The sequence below is a fragment of the Aythya ferina genome, assembly GCF_964211825.1.
Source record: "Aythya ferina genome assembly, chromosome: Z".
In the NCBI taxonomy this organism is placed as follows: Eukaryota; Metazoa; Chordata; class Aves; order Anseriformes; family Anatidae; genus Aythya; species Aythya ferina.
In genome coordinates, this window is record NC_140299.1 from 24038629 (window position 1) to 24064851 (window position 26223).

A 26223-nucleotide genomic window follows, 5' to 3' on the forward strand; every position below is an offset into this window, starting at 1 on the left:
GCGAGCTGGTGTCCTTTGCCATCCGATTGACAAAACTGATCTTATGACAGGGGTAAATACTACATCTCTAACTAGTATATATGGACGTCAGAGCGCCATCAAAAATAAAGCACCTGTCTGCCTTCCATAAACTACACCCTCAGAGTAATTCTGGGCTTTTCAGTCCCCAGCAGAACACCGAATTATGTGACACTGGTTCATCACATGACCTGCTTTTTCTCCTAAAATATCAAATTTCTGTTTGTTTGCACACAAAGGGAAAGAGGAAGGGGTTTTACACAATACATCCTGCAATCCATACTGATTTCCTTTTTGGTCCATAAATCTGTGTTACCTACACATACACACAGTACAACAGCCTGTAGTCACAGAGTTCCTAAGACTAGTACTTTAGTTTTAAAATGCCTTAAATATTTATCTTAAATGTTATAGCATGGATATACATGGAGGCAACAATGCAAACAAAACGAGGGAGTCTTCCCACAGAGAACCCGATTGCTACCACTGTTGGCTTTGTTTGCAAAATAACCTGAAATCACACAAGAAGCTGAGTTATCTAGGTAATAGCCCAATGAGAGGAGAAGCATTACTGGACCTGGCACTCACCACCGTGGATGAAATAATAAAAGAGGTCAAAATTGGAGGCAGTCTGGGCTGCAGTGGTCACTCCCTGGTGGACGTTGTGATCTTGAGGGATACAGGGCTGGCAAAGAGTGAAGTCAGGACCCTGAATTCTAGGAGAGCAATCTTTCAGGTGTTTAAAGAACTAGTGGATGAAATCCCTCGGGACACTGCCCTGAGGGACAGAGGAACTGATCAGAGCTGGCAACTCTTTAAGAACAGCTTTCACAGACCACAAGAGCTCTGGATCCCCATGTGTAATAAATCAAGCAGGGAAGGCAGGAAAATGGCTGAGCAAGGACCTGCTGGTGGTCAAACTGAGGCACAAGAAGGAACTGCACAGGCAGTGGAAGCAAGGGTATGTGGCCTGGGAAGGATACGGGGATGTCACCCAGATGTACAGGGAAATGATCAGGAAAGCCAAGGCACAGTTGGAGCTGAAGCAGGAAAAGGTTGCAAAGAATAATAAGAAGGGATTGTACAGGTATATTAGCTAGAAGAGGAAAGGCTAATGAGGGTACGCCCCCCAAAATAAACCAGAAGGGTGAACTGGTGACAACAGACATGGGGAAGGATGAGGTACTCTGTAACTTTTTTTGGCTCAGTCTTCACTTTTCCCACAACTTTGCAGTCTCTCGAGGCCCTGAGCATCAAGGCAGGGACTGGGGGAACAAAATCCTTCCCGCTGTGAGTGAAGATTGGGTTTGGGATCACCCAATGAAACTGAACAGGTACAAGTCTACAGAGCCCTGTGAGGTCATAGAACCACAGAATCATTAGGGTTGGAAAAGCCCTCCAAGCTCATCTGGTCCAAACATCTCCCTAACACCAATGTCACCCACTAAACCATGTCCCCATGCACCATGTCCAACCTCGCCTTGAACACCCCCAGGGATGGTGACACCACCACCTCCCTGGGCAACCCGTCTCAATGCCTGACTGCTCTTTCTAAGGAGAAATGTCTCCTCATTTCCAACCTGAACCTCCCCTGGCACAACTTGCGGCCATTCCCTCTGGTCCTATCACTGGTTATCTGCAAGAAGGGGCCGAACCCCAGCTCCCCACACCTTCCTGTCAGGGAATTGCAGAGAGCAATAAGGTCTCCCCTGAGCCTCCCCTTCTCCAGACTGAACACCCCCAGTGCCCTCAGCCGCTCCCCATGGGACTTGTGTTCCAGGCCCTTCACCAGCTCCGTAGCCCTGCTCTGGACACACTCCAGGGCCTCGATGTCCTTCTTGTAACGAGGGGCCCAAAGCTGAACACAGCACTCGAGGTGCGGCCTCACCAGAGCAGAGCACAGGGGGACGATCACCTCCCTGCTCCTGCTGGCTGCACTATTCCTGACACAAGCCAGGATGCCGCTGGCCTTCTTGGCCACCTGGGCACACTGCCGGCTCGTGTTCAGGTGAGCATCGACCAGCACCCCCAGCTCCTTTCCCCTGCACAGCTTCCCAGCCGCCCTGCCCCAGCCCTGTAGCGCTGCAGGGGCCGTGCACCCCATGCTCCTGAGGACCCTGCCAGGCGGAGCTGCCAGCCCTCTCCCCACCGCCCTTCCTCCCCCGCCACCACCGGACCCTGGCCGTAACACCCGCCTGACGCCGCTGCGCCCTGGGGCCGCCCCGCAGGTGCACGCAGCGGGCCGGGGGCTGGGGGCTGCGGGCCCGCACCTGCCGCGGGGCTCCCCGCCCCGAGCGGGCTCCCGCGGGCCTCGGGGGCCGCCGCTCCCTGACGACAGCGGAAGGCGGGCGGCGGGGCCGGGCCGAGGGCGGCGGGCAGAGGCGGTGCGGCCCCGCCCGCCGCCGCCGCGGTGCCCTGCGCGGCCCGGCCCAGCCCAGCCCAAACCCGCACCCGCATGGGCTGAGGGAGGCAGCGAGGGGCCGGGGGACGGGGCCGGAGCCGGAGCCGGGATGTCCGCGCCCTGCTGCGCCGGCCAGGTAGGGGCGCGGGGCTTGGGGGCAGCCCCCGGGGGCTCGGAGCTCTCCGTTGTGCTCGCGGGTCCCGGCAGCCGCTGGCGCTGCCTCGAGCTGTAAGGGTCGCCCTGGGCTCGTCCCTGCGGCTCTGAGGAGGTGCGGGGGGTGAATGAAGGGCGGCTGAGCCTGCCCGTCCCACGGGCCCCCTGCAGCTCGCCAAGGAGCACGGGTGGGGGCAGCGGCTGCGTGGGGCAGCGCTGCTGCTCGGGTGGGTCTCGGGTCCTGTGGGAGCGGCTGAGGGAGCTGGGGGTGTGCAGTCTGGGCAGGAGGCGGCTCGGGGCAGACCTCATTGCTCTCTGCAGCTACCTGAGAGGAAAGGTGTGGGGAGCTGGGGTCAGCCTCTTCTCACAGGTAACCAGTGATAGGACCAGAGGGAATGGCCCCAATTTGCACCAGAAGAGGTTCAGGTTGGCAATGAGGAGACATTTCTGCTCAGAAAGAGCAGTCAGGCACTGGAATGGGTTGCCCAGGGAGGTGGTGGAGTCACCGTCCCTGGGGGTGCTCAGGAGAAGGTTGGACGTGGTGCTTAGGGACATGGTTCAGTGCTGTCATTGGTGTTAGGGAGATGTTTGGACCAGATGATCGTGGAGGTCTCTTCCAACCCTAAAGATCCTGTGATTCCTTAGCTGCTGTTTCACACACATTCTGGCAGCGCTTGAAGCAAGGTTTAGCGCTCCTCAGTCTTTTCCACAGCATGGAAAGAACAAAGTGCTGGCAGTAGGCACAGCTATGGGGGTGGTTCGTGGCTGTTCACATCTCGTTGCTTTTTTGGTGTACCTCCTGGAGAAGTATCTTAAAACTAGAAGGACAAAGCTGTCATGAGGACCATGTGCTGAATGGCATGGATTCAGCGTGACTGAACTGTGAAGGTTTCTTAGAGCCACTCTCAGTGTGCCATGTAGTAATATCTAGTAGTAATGTGTTTTATTGACACTGATGCGTCATTGTGGAGTCTGGAGAGAAGCTGAACTCCTTCGTGATGTTGGAGCCTAAGCAAAAGCCCTAACCATGCAGTCATTATTATTATTATTGCAGAATTATGCAATACCCTGGGGAGATGTATTCTGCTGGCTCAAACATTATTTTTGATGTAAGACTTATCTGCGCTAAATATGGCATATTGCTGGGCTTGTACCAGCACACTTAGCGTGGATAACCTTTTTATATACAGATTAAGATGATAAATGACATAAATCATGCTTCAATAGTGTACAGTGTAACTTTTTGAAAAGGAAAAATGGTCTTTGAGTTCACAGCTAGATGAGTTCCAACCTTGATGGAGGGGAGGCTGTTATTCCTGCGTGTTCATTATATTAAACGAGAAGGAGTAGAAGTTCTTTCTCTCTCATCTGAACTTCTTCAGGCATTTTACAAGTACTGTTAATCAAGCTGAAAAACTGAGGAGGAATTTGGCCTCTCTTTAAACGTTCTGCAGGATGTAACCGTCCCTACAGAAACAGCAATGATATGCTTGAGGAGAGATGGGACCTTATACAGTGAGTCCTGAAAAACAGCCCTTACGCTGGTCTCTCCTTTTGGCCTAAGAAGTACTGGTTTAATGTGCGTGATATCCCATGGCGTTTGTTTTGTTGGAGTGTTGTGTTGTAACAACAACAGGAAAAAAAAAAAAAAAGTGTTTTTGGCCTGCGTGTCTCTGCCTTGCTGTGTTTCTCTGGGTCTGCTCTCCTAGAAGTGACTGGGAACTTCAGCGTCCTCCTCGTGAGCTGTGAAAGTGCTGATATCAAAGTTTTCTTGCGGGTTAACATCCCTTGACTATCAATTTTCTCCATTCGTAATGCCAGCAAGTTTTCCTGATGTGAAACAGACAAGGAGTTATCAGTTCTTTTGGGCTTGGACCAAGCTGTGCTGAACATCTAGCCGATGATGCCTGTCTGAATAAATCCATTCAGGTTCCTCGGCCCAGATTCCTGTTGTTAAAGGAATGGCTGCCAAAATTCAATGTCCTTTGGTTATGCTGATTTTGCACTAACAGAAGTTATTTGAAATAATCTCAATTAACGTTACTGTGCGACTTGCATCCTTGCCAAGTAGACCATGGGAACTTACTCTGAAGGAAGCAAGCCTCTGTCTTGATCATTTATAAGCTCTAATTTTTGCCACTGTTTTTTATTGTGCAGCATGCAAACCTATTTGGCAGAAAATTGTAATTTTTAGGTGTTTGTGCTGTAATAGGCTTGCTAATGTTTCTTTTGCTAGCATTTCTTTGGTGGACCTATTTTCAGAATGCAGAGTGAATACAGTCTAGCTTGGGCCTCCACAATGCTTTTGATTACATAAAAACATCTGCTTAAATTGACAGGAAACAGGATTTTACATTTGGCTTTTCTTCAGTAGTTATTCTCAAGAGAATAAAGTTGAGATCATGGTTAAGAAAAGCAGCTGTTGCGGAAAATCTTTATTACAATGAATATGTTTTTTTCCAGAGTTAAAATAAATGTAATTTAAATTGTTAGCATTTAGTTTTTAGGGGGCAGTATGCTCCAACTGGCTTGTTCAAGAAGATGGATTTTTCAATTAGAACTGGTAGTTATTAAAGCTTATAAAGCATTCAAAGCTATTTTTGTAGGTCTGTTAAATCTCAAGTGCTTTCTTTAGTGCTGTTCAGCACTTAGAAGTCCTATAATGTAGTAAATGAAGTAAGATGTGCCACGAGTAGAATATCAGATTTTTATTTTATACCCAGACCTCTAATGCTGAGGGTTTAAAAAACAAAAATATGAAAAAAGCCCTATTTAAAGTCATGGCTTAGGCCAGCCTCAGACTGATGGGGTTGGTGGTCTGTGTGGCAGGGGAAGGAAGTGTGCTGGGGCCACCAGGCTGTGCAGTGCTGCCTGGTTGCATCTGCAGGCCCAGGAGGGGTTTGGCAGCCCCATCCCCTTCATCCCTTCACAGGGAAGGCTGCGAGGGACAGCTCTGTCACCTCAGCCTGCCTTGTCCCCAACCTGGGCGCTGAGGATGCTGTGGGCTTGCTGCTGGCTCTGCTCCTCTTGGAGCTCCCCAGGTGATGCCTTGCCTGCTGGAAATGGTCTCACTGGGTGAGGCTGATTATGCTAAGCCCAAACCACAAGCTTAACCAATTTTCTTTTTTTTTCCTTTCTTATTTTTTTTTTTTTTCACCAGTGCACCTTATCCCCCTCTCCCAGCTGCCTTTCCACACCCCTCTGTTTGTCCCCACCGCCACTGCCACAGGTGGCTGAGGAGCAAGCTAGCTGTCCGAGGTCTGGCTGGGCGCACTGTAGGGTACTCCACTTAAACACATCTATGAAAACCAGGGTGGGAAAAGGCTTTTTTCCCCATTTGCAAAAACGTGAGTTCTTGTTTTAAAACAAATGGTTGCCTGAACAGCTGAAGCAGCAAAGCCTGGTTTCCTACAGCTTTGAGCGTTGAGGTTGGTATCTCACGTTGATTTCCCCTTCCAGTAAGTACTGCAGCCTTGTGTTTGTGCAGGGTTGAGAGATCATTTTTCTCTGCCAGCCCTTTTACCTGTTTTCATGGAAATAGTAAGAAAATAATATCATTGAGGCCCCGTTGCCCTCTCATAGCTGGATAAAATTTCCTGATGGACCCAAAAGCGTTTGGAAAGGGAGGTGGCAGCTACCAAAAGACAGCGAGGTCATGTAAGTTTTCTATTATTTGGCGCTTGCATTGCTGGGTAGAGTTCAAACTAATTCTTTCTCTGGCACTGCCTAAGAGGCAGAGTATACTCTCTCATTCCTGCTTAGTCTCTCATTGATGCTTTACTTTGTTCAGCCTTTTCCCTTCACATCCTGTTTGTCAGTTGATTGCACCGGGTGTTTAAAGGAACAGCTTAAATACCCGTTCCCTACAGCTGTGGAGTGAAGGCAGTGTGAGAACAGACCCTCTGCCTTCAAAGTCAAGGTGATGCTTTTCTGTGGGAGGATTTAAATGCTACCGCTGCCTTTATTTTATTTGCAAGCACGGGTATTCCAGGGTGGATTTTTCATTGCTGAGCCTTGCAGTGCATGTGTTCGCAGTTGCCAGTGTGAGATGTTTGTGTTTCAGGGCGGTGACTGGGTGAAAGGAAAGCCCCTGGCTACGAGTGCAGGTGTAAGGTTGAGGTCTCACCTGGAGCCGGTCATCCCAAAAACCTCCTGGGTCCTTGGCTTAGCTGTGTGCAGATGAAATCCTTCTCACATCAGAGTTAATGGCACTCCCATTTCTTTCTCAGCTGCACGGGGCTGTAATAGGTCTTGACATGTTAAATGCCTGGCTTCCTGGGTTTCTGGGGCATGATGGACCATTACGACTACCGAATCTGACCTCCTGCGTTGTTCAGGTCACACAAGAAATAAACTTCACCATCAGCAATGGGAGTGTATTTGTGCTGAGGGTTTTCCTTGAGCTGAGTGCCGCGGAAGGAAAGCGAAGTAAAATCGCTGTGTCTCTAATTCCGGGTGCATGCTCTCGCTTCTCCTCTCCCAGCAGCAGATTTAGCCTTCGGCTAAGTGCAGGTGGTGCCTGAGTGCTGCCTTGTGCTGAGCCTGAGGCAGCTGGTGACAGGCAGACAGAGCTTTTGGGGTGACAGCAGCGGTGGGAGCGTGGCTCAGCCTTTGCTTGGAAGAGGGCCCCGACACACCTAGCAGTCTCGCTTTTGGTTTAATTCATTCTAACTAGGCGAGGACTGGTGTTTGCCGGTCCTGATTGGAGCTGCCGGCAATTAGAGATGGCACGTGCGCAAACATTTACAGGAATAAAAGAGTTCACAGCCTGAAAATGTGGAGTTTTGCCTTTCTTTTTCTGTACAACATGACTGACCCAAAACGTCTCAGCATGTCATCCCTCAAACAGAAGCTGTTCGCAGTGTTTCCAGAAGAGACTCGTGTGTCTTTCCCTGGCTTTTTATGTTACGGTCACTGGCAAAGCAGCAGTTTAGGAACACTACTCAAGGCATTTCTGAAGAAGTTGCTGTAGCCGTGTTTTACAAGTGCTATTCAGAAAGCAGGAAATGGGAAGAGGCTTCGTGAGGAACCTGCCAGCCTGGAAGTGGGTGTGAAGTTGGCTGTTGTGACTGGAAGGTCTTTAGCAATGTTTCTGAAAGTTAGACGTTTTTTTATTTATTTTGATGTGGTGAGTAATAGTTTGCTTTCTGTACAAGTTTATTGGCTTCTGTCAGTTTGCATGAAGTGTTAGTATTTCTTCCCCATTCTCTTACCCCCGCAATTACAATTGTCTGATGTACGAGCTGGAGCAGCCTGCAGGTGAGAGGGCAGTGAAACGTGCAGTGGTGGGAGAGCACAGCCGAGCTCATCACCCAGCAGAGGCAGCACCTGATCATCAGCGGGTCAGCACACAGCAGGGTCAGGATGTTCACTGCCTCACCAGTGCTTTCACGGGAGCACTGCAGGGCAGAGCCTTGCCCCCTCCGGGCTGTGTCCTGGGGAGAGGAGCGAGGTGCTGGGCTCTGCTCTTTGTATGTGGTGTAACAGTGCCGGTCCTGTGGCCGTGGCTTTGGAAAATGCGCTGTGGATTTGGGGATGCAGTGATACACATGCTAAGTTGCTGGGAGGAGACGTCTTAAGGCCTTCAGATGAGGAACTTGGGGTGCTCAGTGTGGGCTCCTTCTTTGATGGACATGGAGAAAAGATGAGGTATTAAAAAGAGTGAGCTAGTGAAAGAAGCCTCACTGAGAAGCAGGGTCTGGGAACTGTAGCAGACAAATTAAATCTTTTTTTTTTTTTTTTTTTTTTCTGTTTTTAATGAGATGTAAGTAATGACTAGGAGGGACAGAGTGCTCATCTCCTATGCTGTCAAATCCAGATGGTCTGCACTAAATTTAATAACTGGGAAATAGCTATACTACTGGGGAGCTGGGTGACGTGATGCATGCGACGCTCAGGTCAGACTAAACAATCATCTTGAATTTTCCAAAATCATCAGGAGAAGAGCAGTCGAGCAGTCTTTAATTTAGAAATGTTGCAGTGACGCTATTTGCTAATGTTGGGCTGAGTCACTGCTTAGTCCCGTTCGAGCACGGAGACAAAAGCTAATCATCCTCAGCCCAGTCAGCTGCTTAACTTTTTATCTGCCAGCGTCTGCCAGCAGCTTGCCCAGTTTCTGGCTATCGGCATGGCTGCCCTGGGTGCTGCTCCCTCGTTTAGGCTTGGGTCTGCTTCCTGCTGCTTGGCTGTTTGTCCATCCTGACCCACTGTGCAGGGCAGGAGCCTGCAGTTTGGGGCACGAAAGCCTCACCTCACCAGAAAGCAGTGTTAAGGCAGCGTCTGTGCTGGCCTGACACTTCTCTGAGGTCAGTTTTAATTTTGCACAGTCCACAGCGTGAGGCGTGCTTGTAAAAATAGGTTGCCAGTTAATGGGCTGGTGTGCTGGTCACAGAACCCGTGGCTAAAGCCGTGTGCTTGGTGCTTGCACGCTTCCTGCAGCTCTGCGAGGAGCTGCCTGGGTGTTTTCGGGAGACCTTGCCACTGACAGATCAGCGACTGCATTATCTGCAAGCCTTACGGCCCTGATCGTGCTGGTGGTCAAGTAATCAAACGGGGGATGGAAAAACTAAGCCGTGGCCGGCCCTGGTGGAAAGAAGCCTCAGTGTGGCACATTCCTCAGCTCTGGCACGGCCAGCACGCGGTCCCCCATCGTGCTGCCCGGGTGGTCGCATAGCAGGGAAGAAATGAAACGCTGTTAGGTCTTCATTTCGTTTAAGAATGCACTTTTTTTTTTTTTTTTTTCCCCAACAAACTCTTCTTTGGTTTAATTTTCTAGCATTTCAGCTGAAGTCTCCCAAAAGGAAGAGAGCTTTGTTGTGACAAGTTCGATACTTCCCTATGGCTTGTATGCTTTAAAAATACCATGGGCTATTTTGGGCAGCGAGCCCGAAACTCCTCATGGACATACGCTTTGTTTTAATGGCTATGGAAAATATTTCCTACAACCTCTGAGATTTTTTTTGGAAGCATTGCTGGAAAATACCTTCTAAAAATGCCACGGTGTCTACAAAAGCAGTAGGCAGGACACATCCACTTCACTCCTCAGCCTTGTGTGTAAATAGCCGTGTGTGGGATTAACGTTACCATCCTGTCTAACTCCTCCTTGGATCCTGCAAAGCCCTGCACGTGCAGCAGGTGTTAAATACATGTTGGTGGAGCCTTATTTGCAGGGAGCGCACGGCTCGTGTGCGTGTTGGCAAACCTGCTCTCAGCCTGTGGTGTCCTCCTTCCTCTCTCCCTCGCTAACCATAGCTGCTGCCCACGCTGGCATCGGATGGGAGCACACACTCACCCTCTCCTGCCTGTGCCCAGAAAGCGTTTGGCACCGGCTGGGGCAGCCTGTGCTGATCACTTCTGGTCCTGGCTGCGTGGATGTGGTGCTGTCTGTCCGTCTGACCTGGCAGAAGCCTGCTGCAGTCGTCCCAAATGGCTTAGCAGAAAGCCACCAGCGAAATGCCAGCTTGGAGAAGGTTTGGGCCAAAGCACATGGGAGTGACGTGAGGTGCTTACCTCTGCTCTCCCCTTGTACATGCGTGCTGTCCTCTCAGTTGATAATTGATAAGTCATTTTCACTTCCCTCCTTTGCCTTTTTTTTTTTTTTATGCTGTTTGGTTCTTTTGTTTGGCCACCAACAGCAGCAGAAACAACTCTGCGGTGGTGGCGCAGGATCAGGAGCGGGTGGCTGCCCCGGGAGCAGGGCTGGGGGTACCTGGTGGCTCTGACACCACCCAGAGAGACACCTGCATAGCTCTGCCTTCAGTATTTTTAACTGAATAACTTCCCACGCCACCGTCCACAGCTGCTGCTGCGAAACCAGTCAGATGAGCCACCCTCCAGACAGCTCAAACCGCTGCGCTGTGTTTTGGGGAGGGCTCAGGTAAGCCAGCACTGCGCGCCCCGCAGCACCCAGCAGAGCAGATGGACGCCCCGCGCTGCGAGGGGAAGGCGGTGGGTTTGGGGAAATGTTTGTGGAAAGCATAAATATTTGTGCAGTGCCTGTAAATATTGCCAGACCCGAGCAGGGAGGAGATGTGAGTAAGCGTGGAGAGGGAGCCAGGGTGGCTGTGTGTGCTGATGCTGACTGCCTGACTCCTGGCTGTCTTTGCACCAGGGAGACTTAAAGCCAGAGCCCACTGTGCCTGTGGCAGCCTCCTGCCGGGACAGGCAGACTGCCCGCTGCTCTTGCCTTGGGCTTCCTGGAACTCAGGGCTCAGAGGGGTCACAGGACTCTGGAGGAGCTCTGTAGGTACGCACCAGGATTTTTGGGGCCTGTCTGCACACAGAGGTCACAGATCTTGGGTTGTCTGGTCTGTTTCTACTCAGAAAACTGCAAAGCATCTTTGTTCAGCAGAGCTCAGCCTTTGGAGGAGCTTTTGTTTAATGATAAGCTAGATCTATAAAAGATCCGTGGCGCTACTTGCTGTTCTCACAGCCTGGTTGTTGCTTTTTTTTAACCTGCAGAGAATTTGTTGCTGGCTTACACCTATGCACCTGTCGGTCCCGAGCCCCTGGGCAGACCTCACAGCAGTCAGGAAGGCAGAGGGAGGTGAGAGGGAGGTGAGTTACGCCAGGGTAATGTGCCAGCACGCGGCATCAGAGAGATTGCACAGTTCAGCTGCACAGTAACACCAGCCTTTTAGGAGAACTCATTGCAGAGTTGAACGGTGAAGTCTTTCATCCAGGGATAACATCTTTGAAACCTCTCAGGTCAGTGGGTTGCTGCCAGCATTTTGCTCTCTGGGACAGAGACAGTTTTCATTTATTTTTGGATAACACTTATTTCATTACAGTCCGCTCTGGAATGTAGTTAAACATAACCTGAGTTTAAAACAGAAAAAAAATAAAATTTGAGACTGTGGCTGATCAACCTAACCAACTTTCTATGGTTTCCATGGCTATTCAGAGTGCTGAGAGGAGTGTGTCTGAAATAAGATGGGTGTGCTCTTACTTTTCACAAATACTGTCAACTTGTGGGCTACAAGCGAGCTATTAGAAGCTATCATTAAAGTCTCTGGATAACATGGAGCAACGTGCAAATGATCTGTATAATCTATTTACGTGTTTGTCGCTTTAAATAGCAGCCTGAGGGACTGGAGGACTCCCAGGACTGGAATAGCAGACATGTTGCTGGACATGGATGAGGTTTCACTGGCAAAGCTTTGCAGCACTTAAGAAAACGATGTTCCACTCTCACTTTTACAAATGCCAAAGCTGCATACGTTTCTCATTCTCCAGCATAGTTTCTAACATTATGGTGAGTACGGCCAGCATTTGAAGTTCATCCTGGACGCTTTGGATCTGGCTGATAAGACTGAAAGGACATTTACTCTTAATCTTACATTTTTTTCATAGTTCTGAAGTGGGTGGATATAATTTTCTGATACGTTTTTGTTTTGAAATACTATTTTTCCATTGGCTTAATGAATCAGTACCTCACCATAGCTTCGTTATGCCTTGGATTTGTAGATGATGCAGTAAAAGTTAACTTCACTCAGCTGCCATTGTCTTCTGTTCTGAAAATACACTTGCATGATGTGCTTGTGCACGCTGTGTTTTTAATTTCCAGCTTTGGTGCCAACACGGGCCCATTCTGTTTATCCCCCACAGCTTGAGCTCTGTGTGATTTTGGGAGGATTTCTGTTTTGCAGCAGCAGCAGTTTTAGCAGCTGCTCGCTCGGAGGCCCCTGTCTTGTCTGGCACGGGATGCAGCGATGAACCGAGAGCGCGGCAGAGCGAGCGCCGGGTCGTTCTGTCCCCGTTTCTGTTTGCTCTGCAAACCCAGCAGCCGCTGTGAAGCGAGGCAAGGTCTCCCTCGCTGCACCCTTTGTGCAGGGCTGCAGGCAGGAAGTCTAAGCTTGGGTGTTGCAGCTGATAATAGTGGCAAGGAAATAATAAGCTGGGAGACTTTTTAAAGACACTTCTTCATCAGGATGGTTTGGTGCTCTTTGATCAGCCAGTCGGGTAGCGAGGCTCTGTGGATTCTCATCGGAGAGTCTCATCAGAGACTTTTGTCCCCGAAAACAGGAGTGCTGGGGGCTGAGGGTGCTCTGGGTCTGCAGCGGGACCTGGAGGAGAGGTGCCCTGCGCCTGGACGCCTGCTGATGTCTCAAACCTCCTCCTGTGGTCACCTCTGCTGGGCTCAGCCACATGAAGCTGCTGCCTGTTGCAAGAAGGGCCTGGCCAGAGACACTGCTGCCTTATGTACAGAAATAACGAATGCATTTATGTTGTTATATATGAATTTTCCTAAAGTAGAAGGAAGGGAAGGGAAGTCCAGCTGCTTTGAAAGTTAATGATACTGTCAACAGCAAGGGAATAATGAGCCCCAAGGTAAATCCTTCACAGGATTTGTTCAGTGTCTATTCCCCTGCTAAATAAGGAAATTATGTGTTTTTAGGAGTGCTGTTAGGAATCCTTCAAGTTTTTGAATTGGTGGGTCCTTGGATAGCTGCAGGAAGAAAAGAAATAAAAAACATATATCCAGCTCTGTCTCTATTAGTGTTTGGATATAATAGACAATATCAGCTGGAGGGCGACTCTATGTGATTTTCCTTTGTAGCTGTGTTAATGCTTCTCATCTTGCACGTGGAATCACCACTTTCATCTTTGCAAAAATGTGTCTAAATAACCGTAAATACGAATTTCTTCTCTGGCTTTCTTCATTATAAGATTGTGCCATTGTCTTTTGGGGTCTTTCAAGCTCAGATGTTTTTTGCTTTGTTTGCAGCAAGCAAAGTATTTCCAGGCTCTTTCTCTATTGCTCAAGATATTTAAACTGCCAGTGTGGTTTTTGTTTATTTGTTTTTGTAGCTGTTACCTCTTTATAAAGCCTTAAGCACAACTGTCCTGAAATGTTGCTTAAGCATCTTTCTTTCCTCCATTTTAATGTGCTCTAAGCCTTAAAAAGCATTTAAGTCCCATAGCCAAATAATGAGGGGTGTGGGGGTGGATATGTACATACATACCAGAAAAGCACCTTAAACAGGACAGTATGGTTCTGGTTAGTTGAAAGTGGATCTGTACGGCTTGTTGTGAAACAAAACCCATCTCCAGTTCATCCCAGGAACAAAATTCATTTTGTCTCTGTGTTAAAAGCAAACAGATTTGGAGGCTCTGCTCTTCTTGTGCAGATTTGTTTCTTCACCATGTAAGGGGAAGTGTACAATGCAGGCAGTAGAGCCTGATCATTGCAGTGCCTGTTCTGTTGGATGGAACATAATAGGGCCATGAGCTGTGCAGGATGGCAGAGAGTAGGGCTAAGAAATCAGCAGCAGTTCCTCCTCGCCCTCATCCTTAGTGTGTGGGAGAGCTAGAAACTGGTGTGTTTGGACCTAGTGACTTCGGATAAACAGGACAGTCTGCTTCCACTTAAACGCCGATATGCTGGAAAGAGATGACTTAAGAAACTCTGGAGCTTTACAGGAAGTCGCCCAGTTTCCCTGTGTGAGTTTTGCAACAGAAACCCAGCAGTGATGATAGAGTGATTTGTGTTTGTGTCTTCCTCTCCAGTTGGCCTGCTGCTGTGGCACTGCTGCGTGTTCCCTGTGCTGCCGATGCTGCCCCAAGATAAAGCAGTCAACCAGCACCCGCTTCATGTACGCGCTTTACTTCATCCTGGTGACCATCATCTGCTGTGTCATGATGTCGACGACGGTAGCTAACGAGATGAAAGCACGTGTAAGTAAGAGATCCTCCCCTGCTCCTGAACGGATGTGGGGCTCCTTCTCTGTCTCTTCATATACAAGGGCGCTTGCTCAAGAAGGGGCAGTCAATTCCCTCCACCCACGCACTTCCAGGCCCAGACAGGAGGATAGTGCATGTTCAGACTCCCTCTTCCTGTTGGTTGCTCAGCCTTCAAGTCTATTTCACAACAGGAAGAGTCAAGGATCATGGGACTAGCATCCTTCCTCTTCTTTTGTTGTGCAGAAACCCATGCCAGCAAACCCACCCCAGGTATTCTGCGTGGGTAGTTTCAAGACATCTTGTAGCAGCATAAATTCTGCTACTAACTAGGTTAGTACCAGAAAAAGCAATTAGAAAACAGCTCTTCAACGGCTCCATTTATAACATTAATTCTGTGTACTTGGTGTTATGTGACAGACTAGTACAGTGCAGTGGGTTCTGTACAAGGGGTTTTCTTCAGCGTGCTTTGAGTCATCATGTTCACATGGCTTATAACCACAGCAGACATTGTTCAGCTCTAATTGTCTTCTTAATTAAAAAGCTTCAAGAGCATGAAAGGAGCTGTGGCAAAAACTAGATTATAAGACTCTGAAAGGAACTTGGTTTTTAATATGTAACTTTCCTGAGCTCAATTTCTGCCTGCTTGAGGTCAGACACTAGACCTGTTGTTCCATGTCTTTGGTTTCATTTCTTCAGCCACCCAAGTTGCTCTCAGTAGCGCAAATAGGCTCTCTCACCCTCTACAAACTACAAGAAAATAAGTCTGCTTTAAAGTAGAGGGAACAATGGCTGGATTACTTAATTTTTTAAAATTAAGTAATGTGGGACTGAAACTTTTTCACACCAAACTTGGCATCAGGCCTGCCTTGAGGCTGTCATTGTGGTTGCCCTGGAGGATAAGAAGGCCTTGATTGATGTGGGCATCTAGTTGTTCTGTGTTTTCTCTCCCAAGAGGGGAGTGCCAGTGGGTGCGCAGTTAAGGCTAATTCCTTGTTGCTGGTTGAGTTGATGCTCTGCTTAACTTTCAGTTACCTGTGAAACACATTCCTCTGCAGCATCCTGGGGCCAGAAGCTGGTGGTAACACCCGGTGCCTGCAAGGCAGACAAAACAAGAGGCTTATGCAGAGACTATCTTGAGGGTTTCTGTGCTCTGTGCCAGTGACCTTTCCTACATTCTTTGCTAATTTTCTTTTATTTAATATGACACTGCTCAGACTATCACAATGCTGCTGTCTTATCCCTGATCACCAGAAGTTGCTTACAGCCCTGTAAGAGTGCTCAGTACAGACAAGATGCTCATCCCTGAGCTGTGACTTAAAAACTCTTCAAAATGTATGTGCTGAAGTTTCTTGCCAGGAATTACTTTGACTTACTAGATGCTTAGATTGGCAATAAAGTGAATAATCCAGGGAACTACAGTATGTGGAAGACAAACTATATGCTCGTATCCAAATTTCATAAAGTCGTTTTCCATCAGTAGTGTGGTTTTAATGCAGCTTGTATCCCTAACACACCAAAAACCCAAACCTCTCCTTATCCAACAGAAAAGTGATTCAAGCAGCCTTCAATAACGTGCTTTTTAGCCTTGCCAAATTTCTTTTCCAGTTTGTAGCCTTTAAAGCTCAGTGTAGGAAGAAATGGCACAAAGAGTAGCTGTTAGTGTGAAGTGGAAAGATAATTGCCTTCTTAATTTAGCGCATTTGGTGACTTTGAATAGGAAATGGACCATCTGAAAGTAGTCTTTCTTTCTCTGCTCTCTAATTTAATAATTACTTTCTGGGCTGTTAAAAGTTCAAAGACTCCTGAAGCTAATTCAACCCAGTTGTAGTAGAGCGCACCTTCAAAATATCTATCCAGACTAACTGGTCTCAGCTTCCCAATGACAAACTGTATTTTGAAAGTGCTGGTCACTTAGTGATTCCTTTGCTTTTGGCTGGACTGTGGAGCACTCCGAGATCCTGAAGCCCCACTGTAAGCAAATACTTTGCACGATGCTTCAAGGACCTCATGCCCTCTTTCTTGAAAGGGGACAGAATTTTAATTCATTTTATTTATTTATTTATTTATTTATTTATTTTAATTTGTATATTAAAGTAACAATTAATATTTCAGTGTAGTGCTTTGTGGAGCCATCAGCTTGGCAGGGAACAACATGTCTGGTTTACTAGATTAGAAATCAAATAATCACACTGATGTTAAGTGAAAGGAATCTCACCCTTGTCAGTGAAGGGTTTTTTTTTCAGTTGTTTTGTTGATTGGTGCTAAGTTCCCAAGTCTGAAGTAGTTCTAAAAGTATTTATTGTAACACTGTAGCCTTTGGACCTTTGAAGTTATTTTGAGAGGAAGTTGCAGCAAAGTATATCTCTGATGGACACCTTAAAGAAAGACTTAATATGTGTTTGTTCAGCAGTATTCATTTGCCCCACTTTGTAGGTCTATTAAAATAAATTTAAGACAGGTTTTCCATTTCTGAGGTGTCAGACTCTGCAGGTGCCAGCCCAGAGTCGGGGACCTACTTACTCTATGCCCTGCAGCATGTCTGGAAAAACAAGTCAGTGTCCCAGGTTCCACCTCCTCCCCAGAGCTGGCAGGCAGACAAAGCCATGTGTCAGTGGGAGGGTACCGTACCTGTAGAGTATCTGATTATGGTTTCAAAACCTTGCTTCCTAATCTAATTGGCAGTATTTTGATGATCTATTTTTGTGGTGAGCCTTAAGAATTGAAAAAAGAAAAGATTATTTTTTTTTGGTGAGCTTTTTTTTTTTTTCCTATTCTTTTCACACTTCATCTTCGGATCTGCTCCCAAGCTCATGAGACACCAAGAGAACCTGGAGAGTTAAATTCAGAAAAAATGTGCAGGGAAACCAAGGCATTTCTGTTTGATCTTCTGTGGAAGAAGCAAGCAGTGGGGAGGGAGTGGAGAGGGAGTGAAGCAGATAGGGAGGGAGTGGTTGGCTCTTACTAAGAAAGCAGTTTGAGTTGTAGCATGTAGAACTGATTTCAGAGGAGCAGGGTCGTGTATTGAGGCAAAAGATAGGATACAACATCAATCAAGATGTGAAAGCTTTAGTGAAGGGGACAGCAAGGCAGAAAAGGTGAACATACAGTTACACAAGACAGTTTTGAGACCTGACTTTGTTCCAAAAGGAAGTAGATCAGGATCCAGCTTGAGGAAGGGCTTTCTCTGGTGGTAAGGCCCTGGCACAGGCTGCCCAGAGCAGCTGTGGATGCCCCATCCCTGGAGGTGCTCAAGGCCAGGCTGGATGGGGCTTTGGGCAGCCTGGTCTGGTGGGAAGTGTCCCTGCCCATGGAAGGGGGGTTGGAACTGGGTGGGCTTTAAGGTCCCTTCCAACCCAAACCATTCTATGCCCTGATCCAGGTATGTGCTTTTCCATTTATTCTGTTGATAATCAGCTACAGCTTTACCCACAAACATTTTGTTGAAGCATAACCTTGCTTCATAGGCTTTGAAAGGATAATTGACACAAGAGGAGGGAGAGAATTGTGCTAGTCAGTCAAAATACTACTTTGATTTTTTTTTTAATGTTTGTCTTAATGTCAAAGCTGTTTCAAAACTTGTGGTTTCATCCTGAAAATATCCATGCCTTATTTAAAAAAGGAAAGGAAAATCGGAAAAGAGGATTTCAGGAAAGCAAATACAGTGAAAGCTCATTCAGTTGTGTGAAAGCATTTCAGTCTTGGGTGGTTAAATGTTCTGGTAGAGCATGCTTTCAGACTTGTTTCCCCAGCCAGGTTGATATCTCTGTCCTTAAATCCATTACAGTATGTTAAAATACAAATTTGCTGCCAAAACTTTTTTTTTTTTTTTCTTTTTAAGAAACTGTCCATTACTTATTTCTGGTAAGAATTTAGCTATGGATGCAAGCTGATGCTTGCTTTGATCAGATTGTTTTTTATTTCTTCAGTCCATATCTCACATGTTCAAGACAAGTGGCTTTACCAGCGTTCTTCCCCACTATCTCTCTTCTCGCATGATTATTTTTTTACGCTTTCTCAATTTCTGTAACAAATTTCACCTGCCATATTCCCCCTCTCTTGGATGAGGACATCCGTGTGGAAAGCAGTCCCTTTCTGGTTTCTCTGGCTCTCCAGGCCTGTTTGTACACAATTCTTCCTTCTTGCTGCCCTGTGATGCTGTTTTCTGCCTTTCTGCATTCACGGGACCAAGCACAGACAGACCAAGCTTGGAGGTGTCCCAGATGCAGCTGGCTGGAGCTTGGACACAGCACAGCTGCATCAGCTCGCTGCAGCATTGCAGTAATTTAGGAAGACAGACACTCACAATGAAGACATAGCAAGTTCAGGGCAATGTGACCCTGTTCTTGTGGATATTGCCGTTTTCTGTTTCACTGCACTCAAAAAAAAAAAATACTGACTTGATAACATCATTGTGCACGCAGCTACAGAGGCATTCACGTTATCTGAGTGGATCCTGAGTTACTGCAGTTGGAATGCTTTGTCCCCTGCTTAGGGGCCAGGGGAATTTACTTATGTTGCTTTTAAAGAGAGAAAGGTAAATACTTGACTCCATCAGGATCAGCTAAGTAATTAATCTGTGACTTCAACAACTGGCAAAACTACCCAGCAATTAGAAAGTGTACTAAATGACATTGGATAGGCAACCTTCTGGCAGCTGAACATATTTCAGAGAGAGATTTGCAAGAAAAAAATGTCTTTTTTAAACTTTTCAGTGATCAAGAACTCGCATAAAGCTTGATAAATTGTTTACAGCAGTAGATTATCCTCTCATGAAAACATGCCCTTTTCATTACATCCACCCTTTTGTCCTCAGTGTTGTGCTCGTGTTTATTATCTGCTGGGGTCCCAAGTCTTTGTTTTTATTCTTGATTTGTTACTTTGGGATCAGTGGTCTCTGAAAAAAGATGCTCAATCTCGCAGGCCATCATTTATCACTGTGTAGCGTTGTGCATGCTACACAACGGCTGAGCCCTTTGTTGTTTGTGCAGGCACAAAGTAAGCTGTTGTTCTTGTGAATCCATGTGTTTTCTGTCAGCCTGTTCTGTAAAGAAATTACTACTAAATAGAGAAAAGAACACAAAGGGTCAAGAATCCCCTCTAGACCTCAGTAGAAACCTATGCAGTTAAAGAAGATCCTCATTTACAGTTACAAAGAGATCTCTTTTTAACTAGCTAGTTGATTAATTATGTTCCTTGCTGTTTTTGTTGTTTTACTCTTTAAAACCAGTAATCAAAATGATGTTTGGCGCTTGGTGCAGATCTAACAGAAACTAGCCGTTTAATCAGCATTACCATCTCCACCAAAAGCTCTGATTTTCTCAGAAATATTGTTAGTTCAATACCACGCATCGTTAACAGGAATTACAAGTAAAGAGTTAACTGACAGCCCAGCTGCTTTCCCTGGCATTGCTGTGGCACTGATAGGTCTCTTGGTTATTTCACCCAACCCATTTGCTCGTTTTGAGTGCTGGCACATTTGGCCAGTCTGACATTTCATTGCCTTTCAGGACTTAAGAAAGGCATTGCTGATGCTCCAGCCGGTTTCTCAGGAGCCCTCCAAATTTTTTGGATGCGAGTTAAGTCACAGTTGCTCAATTGCTGTGCAACTTCTTAAGCATTGGCTATTCATCTCTGAGTTACTTCTAAAAGAGCATCTTGGGGTGGCGCAGCTTGAATCCATTTCTATGTGTTGATCCCATGTTTCCTGCATCTTTGATGGCTCTCCACCCAGCTGGGAATGCTGCCTGATTGCTGTCTGTTGAGCCCTGTTCGTTGTTCCCTTGTCCTGTTTCTGTTTACTTACTAGCCTGCTGAAGGAAGTAGACAAGAGTATATTCTCTTCTTTATTGGATATGTTCAAGGATGGTGTTGCCCACAATCTTTGTATATTTTTCCTAAGCAAAATCGGGCCTGGCTGAACACTTTCTCACACCCGATTTCCCATTTCATCTGCCTGATTTATTTATTTGTACAATGTTTTGTCCTGGCATGCGCTGTCCTCTGTCTCTCCCAGTTACCCACGCAGGTAGCTGCGATCAGCTCCAGAGGTTTTGATGTGTTGCTCAACTGGTCTCACCAGCCTCGGCTGAGCGCTTTGAGCATACAGAGGCCCTTCTTCCTTTGAAGCAGCTGGTGGTTTTTTAATTAAATGCCTCTATTTCTGCTCAACACCCTGGCTGTGGGAAGGGGAGGCTGGTCTGTACAAAGGCTCTGCACAGGAGTGGGACCTGTGCACAGAGTCCTGCTTTCTGAGCGCTCATGTCACACCCACCTTGGTGAAACCGAGGCCAAAATGTGTGGCTGTTTGCCTTCCCCTCACAGCAAGGGCAAAGCCTCAAAGGCAAATATTTAACGAGTCAGGAGAAAAGTGGAATTTTCCTGCCTCTGTTACTTTAACATAAAATCAGGACAACTGGCACAACTCCCTTTCAGAAGCTGTAATGGAGGGGAGGGGACTCACTGCTCCCATATTGCTTGGGCGTGCTTCAGTCTACATTTTCATTGAGGGCAGCACAAGCCAGAGCTTCCTGCCATGTGTCCCCATGCATGGCCCCTTTGGCTGGTGAAACAGCCAGTAAGGCATTATGTAAGCCGGATTACTGAAACAAAGTCTGTTGTTAAAAAGCACAGGAAGAAGGGAGAGGGTCCCTGCAGTAAGGGGCAGGGATGGTTTAATCCAATAAAACTGAAGGAAGGCAAGGTGGACTTGTATCTGAGAGCCATCTGGGAGTAGTTTACAGACGAGGCTCTGGAAGGATCCAGTCCCTTGGGTTTTGCATTGTTCTGTGTCCCTTAAACCACTAAATCCAGGCTGAGGGAAATCAACAGTGAAAGATGTCAGTGTTAAGTGAAGCCACTAAAAAATCAGTGGTGCTCTGACTTATGCATACATAGTTATGTAAAGCCCTGTGTCCTGCCTAACAGTTTGTCATGTGTTTTGTTTTTCAGATTCCCTTCTATGAGCAGATGTGCAAGGGAATTCAAGCAGGTGAAATGTGCGAGAAGTTGGTGGGATACTCTGCAGTGTACAAAGTCTGCTTTGGAATGGCCTGCTTCTTCTTTTTCTTCTGCTTGTTCACCATCAAAATTAACAACAGCAAAAGCTGCCGAGCTTATATTCATAATGGGTGGGTATTTGATTGTTTAATTACCTCTTCTGTTTATCGGTTTGTGCTGCTTACTTTCCAGTTGCATGTAGTACCAGGCAGGAAAAAAAAAGTTTGATGTCACTGCTGCTGTCAAATGTAATGCAGTCAAGTGCAAACAAACTTAAACAGCAATCAGTCAACAAAAGTTGTTTTTTTCTCTTGCTGGGCTTTAAATAGAGATTTTTCATGGTACTTGTTTTGAAGACCTCTAAGTCCCATTATAATCAGATGATATCTTTTGTTTTCTCTTGGCCAGATTCTGGTTTATTAAGCTTCTACTTCTGGCAGCGATGTGCTCAGGAGCATTCTTCATTCCTGATCAGGACACTTTTCTCAATGGTATGTGCTTCTCATTTTGTTATGCTGCTACATTCTGTACTACCTTGAGGGTGGTTTTAAATCCTAAAGGTCTGATCAATGTGGGTATGGCTGTACTTCTTCATGTAAAGCCAGTATAGTCCAGGTACAGAAGGGATATTTGGAGCTGTTTGTGAGCACGCACAAAGATTAACCACTCATTGTTTGTGCTGACCACAAGCAGGCCAAGAGGGTAGGTAAAATAGCTGCAGTGCTGTCTTGCAAATTCTTTAAGAAGCAGAGACCGCAGTGATGTGACAGAAATTGTTCTACTGAGAGCACAGAGACGCATGTTAGCGTGGCTTTTGCAGGTAGCTCTGCTGTAGCACAGCAGCTGGGGACCATGCTATGTGGTGAAGTGGTACCATGCTGATGGTAGGAAGCAGGAAACCCTCAGTACCATGAAAGAATGTGGGATGTCACTATCTTTCAGGCTGGTGATGTAAACCTAGTAATGTAAAACTAGACTTCCCATGGCCTGTTGCAAGTGCCAAGCCCAGAGTGCTATGCTCAATGCATTTCCAGTTTTAGAAGACGCTCTGGTGCTGCTCAAGCATACTGGTGCTGGGCAAGTGTTTAAATGCCATCTCTATGTGTTACTTCTCAGAGGCCTCTTGGGTGGCAGCAGAAGTCCTGGTTATAATACCAAGATGAGTTTGTGCTCTTTTGTTTGCTAAGCCCTTAAGCTTTTTGGTTTGGGCAGGTGAAAAGGGGTAGATTCAGTCATGCAAAATAGCAGTTGTCTGTCAGCCACCTGCTTCCACTGAAGCTCTCTGGGTGTGCATGTTTTCAACTCCAATCTTCTGTGGATGTTCAGAGGGGTAAGAGGAGGGAGTAACACAAGGGAAGAGAATGCAGTGTACAGATGTACTACCAACATGCTGCTTTGGGAAAGTACGGTAAAAAACACTTGAAGTAAACCACTGAGGTTTACTTCACCTTCATGCTCTTACGGGCTGCTTGTGTTTGGTACTGGTTCAGTTTGATACCCCAGATGTGAAGGGGTCCTTATCCCTGTTTCTCTTCTCCTCGAAGACACATGATGGCTGTCTGTGCTTGCCCTTACTGGCTGATGAGTGCTTAGTTTAGAAAGATGCAGTGGTACAGTGTGTTACACTCATGAGTAAGCAAGACTCCCTGTCATCTTTGTGAGTGACTCTTTCCATGGCAAAAAGTCATCAAGAATTCAAGTGTTTGGGGAAGAAGTGAAACAAGATTATTTTTTTTTGTGCTCGTTAGACGACTGTTTCTCAGTTGCAGTCTAACCTAGTGTGGAGATTCAGCATAGGAAGCTTTCATCCCTAAATTAGATCTCAATTTTTCTCTTTAAAGCAGTATTCTATACATCCTGCTAAACTGTCTTCTATGAAGCCCTTAAATTTGAGCTTTATAGAGGGTCTGAGCATTGTGTGGTTTTGTTTTCTCTTGGTTTTCCCCTCCTATCAAGAAACCTGCACTGTATTTTATGCTTAAGAACATTCTTAGACCATTCTGTCAGTTTGCTTGTTTGTTTGTTTTTTTTTATAAAAATGTAAAATTTTCTTCCCAGGCTTCCTATACTTAGCATTTTTTTAATCATGGAGGAGGGACATTATATGCTAGGCTTGTGGGGGCTGAAGCACTAAGTCCACTCTGGCCATGCTAACCTTATCTATGATGGATGTATAAAATATGCCACAGTGTCCTGCCTGTGGCAATGGGAGATCATAACTGATAGTCTAGATGTTTAATTACTCACTGCATTGGTGGTCTGCTTTTTCCTACACCACCTATTCAAAATACACAGGCACACCCTATTTTTAATGTATTTTTGCATGCTAGCTTCTTACATCCTTTTTTGGTCCTATTTTGTTTTGTTTGTTTGAAGAGCACCATGCTAATCAAATGGATTTTTTTCATTTAGCAAAACCAGACAAGTGGCATTTTTGCTTGCTTTCTGACAATGAACTTATTGTACAGTTGAAAAAAAACCTCTCTGCTTCATCTGCTAAGGGTAGCGTATCTGGGCTGTTCTGTTAGTCTGTTCCTTTTAGACAAGCTAAGTTTTTTTTTTTGTTGTTTGTTTGTTTGTTTGTTTTAAATCTGGAAGAAAAATACTCCATTAGCATATGGATGAATTTTGCTAATGTACTTTCTCAGTCTTCACTGAAATCAGCTGCATACATGTACCTGGATTTATTTGTAGGCTGTACAACAACACAGGCTGATAAACATTTAGATAGGTATCGATATTTTCTCAGAGACTCCTGGTGTTGCACACAAGGGATTTGTTGTCCAAATTATTCCAGCAGTATAGAATAGAGCATATGTAGGTCAGTGGTTAAGTAGTCAAATAACCTGTTTTAAAACTAGTCAATGAATACCAAGTGTTCTGGTTTCTTTGGGAGTGGCTCAGGACAGCATTTGTAAACAGATGAGCCTCGCCTTTATTTTTCTGTGGTATTAGAATCAAGGAAAGTAATTGCCCTTTTTAGAACTGGGTTCCAATACCTTGCAATTTTAGGGTTTAGACTTCTAAATGCCTTCAGGCATGCTCCACCCCCAACCAGTCACAAATAAAGGCTTCAGTATTTTCTGCCTGAATATAGTAACTTTGTCTCCACAAAAATTTTCTAGGTTAGGGAGTCTCAAATGTCCTTACAGGTTTATTTTGAAGGTGTAGTGCATTGCAAGCTGAGTTCAACATCAATCTTGAGGTAGCTCAGCTGATGTTTTGGATGAAATCTCTAATCACCTGTTACATCTGTGGGCTTGAGATATTTGAGCTGTGTAATAGCTTCACTTGATAGACTTAATTCCATTTTCTCTCAAGGGAAAGGTGACTGCAGTTTTACCTATTTTGTGTCTCTCTGCCTTGCAGCCTGGCGCTATGTAGGAGCAACAGGAGGTTTCCTTTTCATTGCTATTCAGCTCATCCTGCTTGTTGAGTTTGCACACAAGTGGAACAAAAACTGGTATGTGTTGGGCACGTAATTATTTGTGTAATATTCTGATGGACTCCTGAACAACACATTCCTTGGAACAAAGGAACACAGCATTTAAAAGTAGTGTGGATATAATTTCTGAAAGAAGATACTTTAAAGTTGATATTTAGATCTGTGCATCTTTTTTTTATACACTGTCCTCCTTCCCAGGTGGAGGTGTTTCCTCCTTATTCTACTCTGAACCTCAGTTTAACCTTTCTTAACCTTAGTTGTTCTGCTTCTAGTAAGTAGTAGCATGTTGGGATGCGAACATCACTTATTTTAAGCTGTTCCAGTTTTGGATGAAAACACAGCTGCCAAGAAACAAAGTGGTGCAAGAGAATAAAACTGGATTTGCAAAATGTAACAATGAAACTGTCTGTATGCAGTGGTACAAACTGATACATCCTGTTTTTTGATGTCAGCTTAACGCACGTCAAATGACTTATTTATTTATTTGTGGTCACGAGAACTGCTATGTTCTCTCCAACTTCTTTGTTTTCATCTAAACATGCAAGATTCCATTATCAACCCACATATATCATGTTTTGGCATTGACTTAATTTGTTTGATATTATCGCCCCAGCCCTTAGCCTCTCATCATGCATTGAAGTATTGAAATTGTTCTCCCACATACACACAGGAACTCCTACCTCCATACAACTTGTCCTGTCTCTCATTTCTTCCCCTACAGCCTTTGCTGCCTTCTCTTGTTTCACTTAGCATGCTGTTAGGAAAGGTTTCAGCAAGCCTTTGGGCTTTTTTAGATACCCATTTTCATGTAGGCAGTGGTGAGATCTCCTTATATGACAAGTATGTGGATGAAAACTTTCCAGCAGCAGCAGCATGTAACACCATCAGTCTCTACAATAGATATTCTTTTCAAACAAGCCATGTTTTCACAGAAAAAAAAACAATGCTAAGGAACATTGCTGTCAGTTTCATGGGAGAAACCTTGCAATTACCTGTGTTAGTGTAGTGATACACACATGCTTCAGGAACATAAGCCCTGTTTTTTGTGTTTTATATAAACTGTTCAACTATTAGAACTTTATTTTTTAGGAAAGGGAGATAAAGATAAGGTGCTTGTCTCTGTCTCCCCAGGACTGCAGGTGCAAACCACAAGCAGATGTGGAACGGTTTGCTTGCCCTGGTCACTCTCGTCTTGTACTCTGTTGCTGTGGCAGCCCTGGTCCTCATGGCTCTCTTCTACACACGCTCAGAGGGCTGCATGTACAACAAGGTCCTGATCGGTGTCAATGGTGGCCTGTGCCTCTTCGTGTCACTGGTAGCCATATCGCCCTGTGTCCAGAATCGTGAGTCTGCTGACCTTTTCCTCCTGGTTTTTGGGTACTTCTATGGTTGTGTGCCTTGAGGAATCAGCTATGTTCTGGGCAGAAAGACTCGTGATAGCTCAGAGCTAGTGCTGCTCTTGTCCCTGTCCCCTTATCTACAGTTTGAAGTGCTGTTGCTGATCAAGTTGGCTGCTGGGTGAGAGTTG

The 26223-nt window shown here is 46.0% G+C and overlaps 1 protein-coding gene across 2 annotated transcripts in view; it reads left to right on the forward strand.

Annotated features, from left to right (window-relative positions):
• Positions 1-2404: 2404 nt before the first annotated feature.
• Positions 2405-26223, forward strand: part of SERINC5 (serine incorporator 5) — a 39315-nt gene continuing 15496 nt past the window's right edge. Inside the window, exons 1-6 of one of the 2 annotated variants that reach the window (XM_084503993.1) lie at positions 2405-2555; positions 14081-14248; positions 21203-21381; positions 21659-21741; positions 24620-24713; positions 25827-26038. In XM_084503993.1, coding sequence (XP_084360119.1) covers positions 2529-2555; positions 14081-14248; positions 21203-21381; positions 21659-21741; positions 24620-24713; positions 25827-26038 — 763 coding nt within the window. In that variant the 5' untranslated portion in view covers positions 2405-2528. Of the gene's footprint in view, positions 2556-11678; positions 11826-14080; positions 14249-21202; positions 21382-21658; positions 21742-24619; positions 24714-25826; positions 26039-26223 lie in introns of those variants that run through there. The other variant, XM_084503992.1, reaches the window with a different exon arrangement.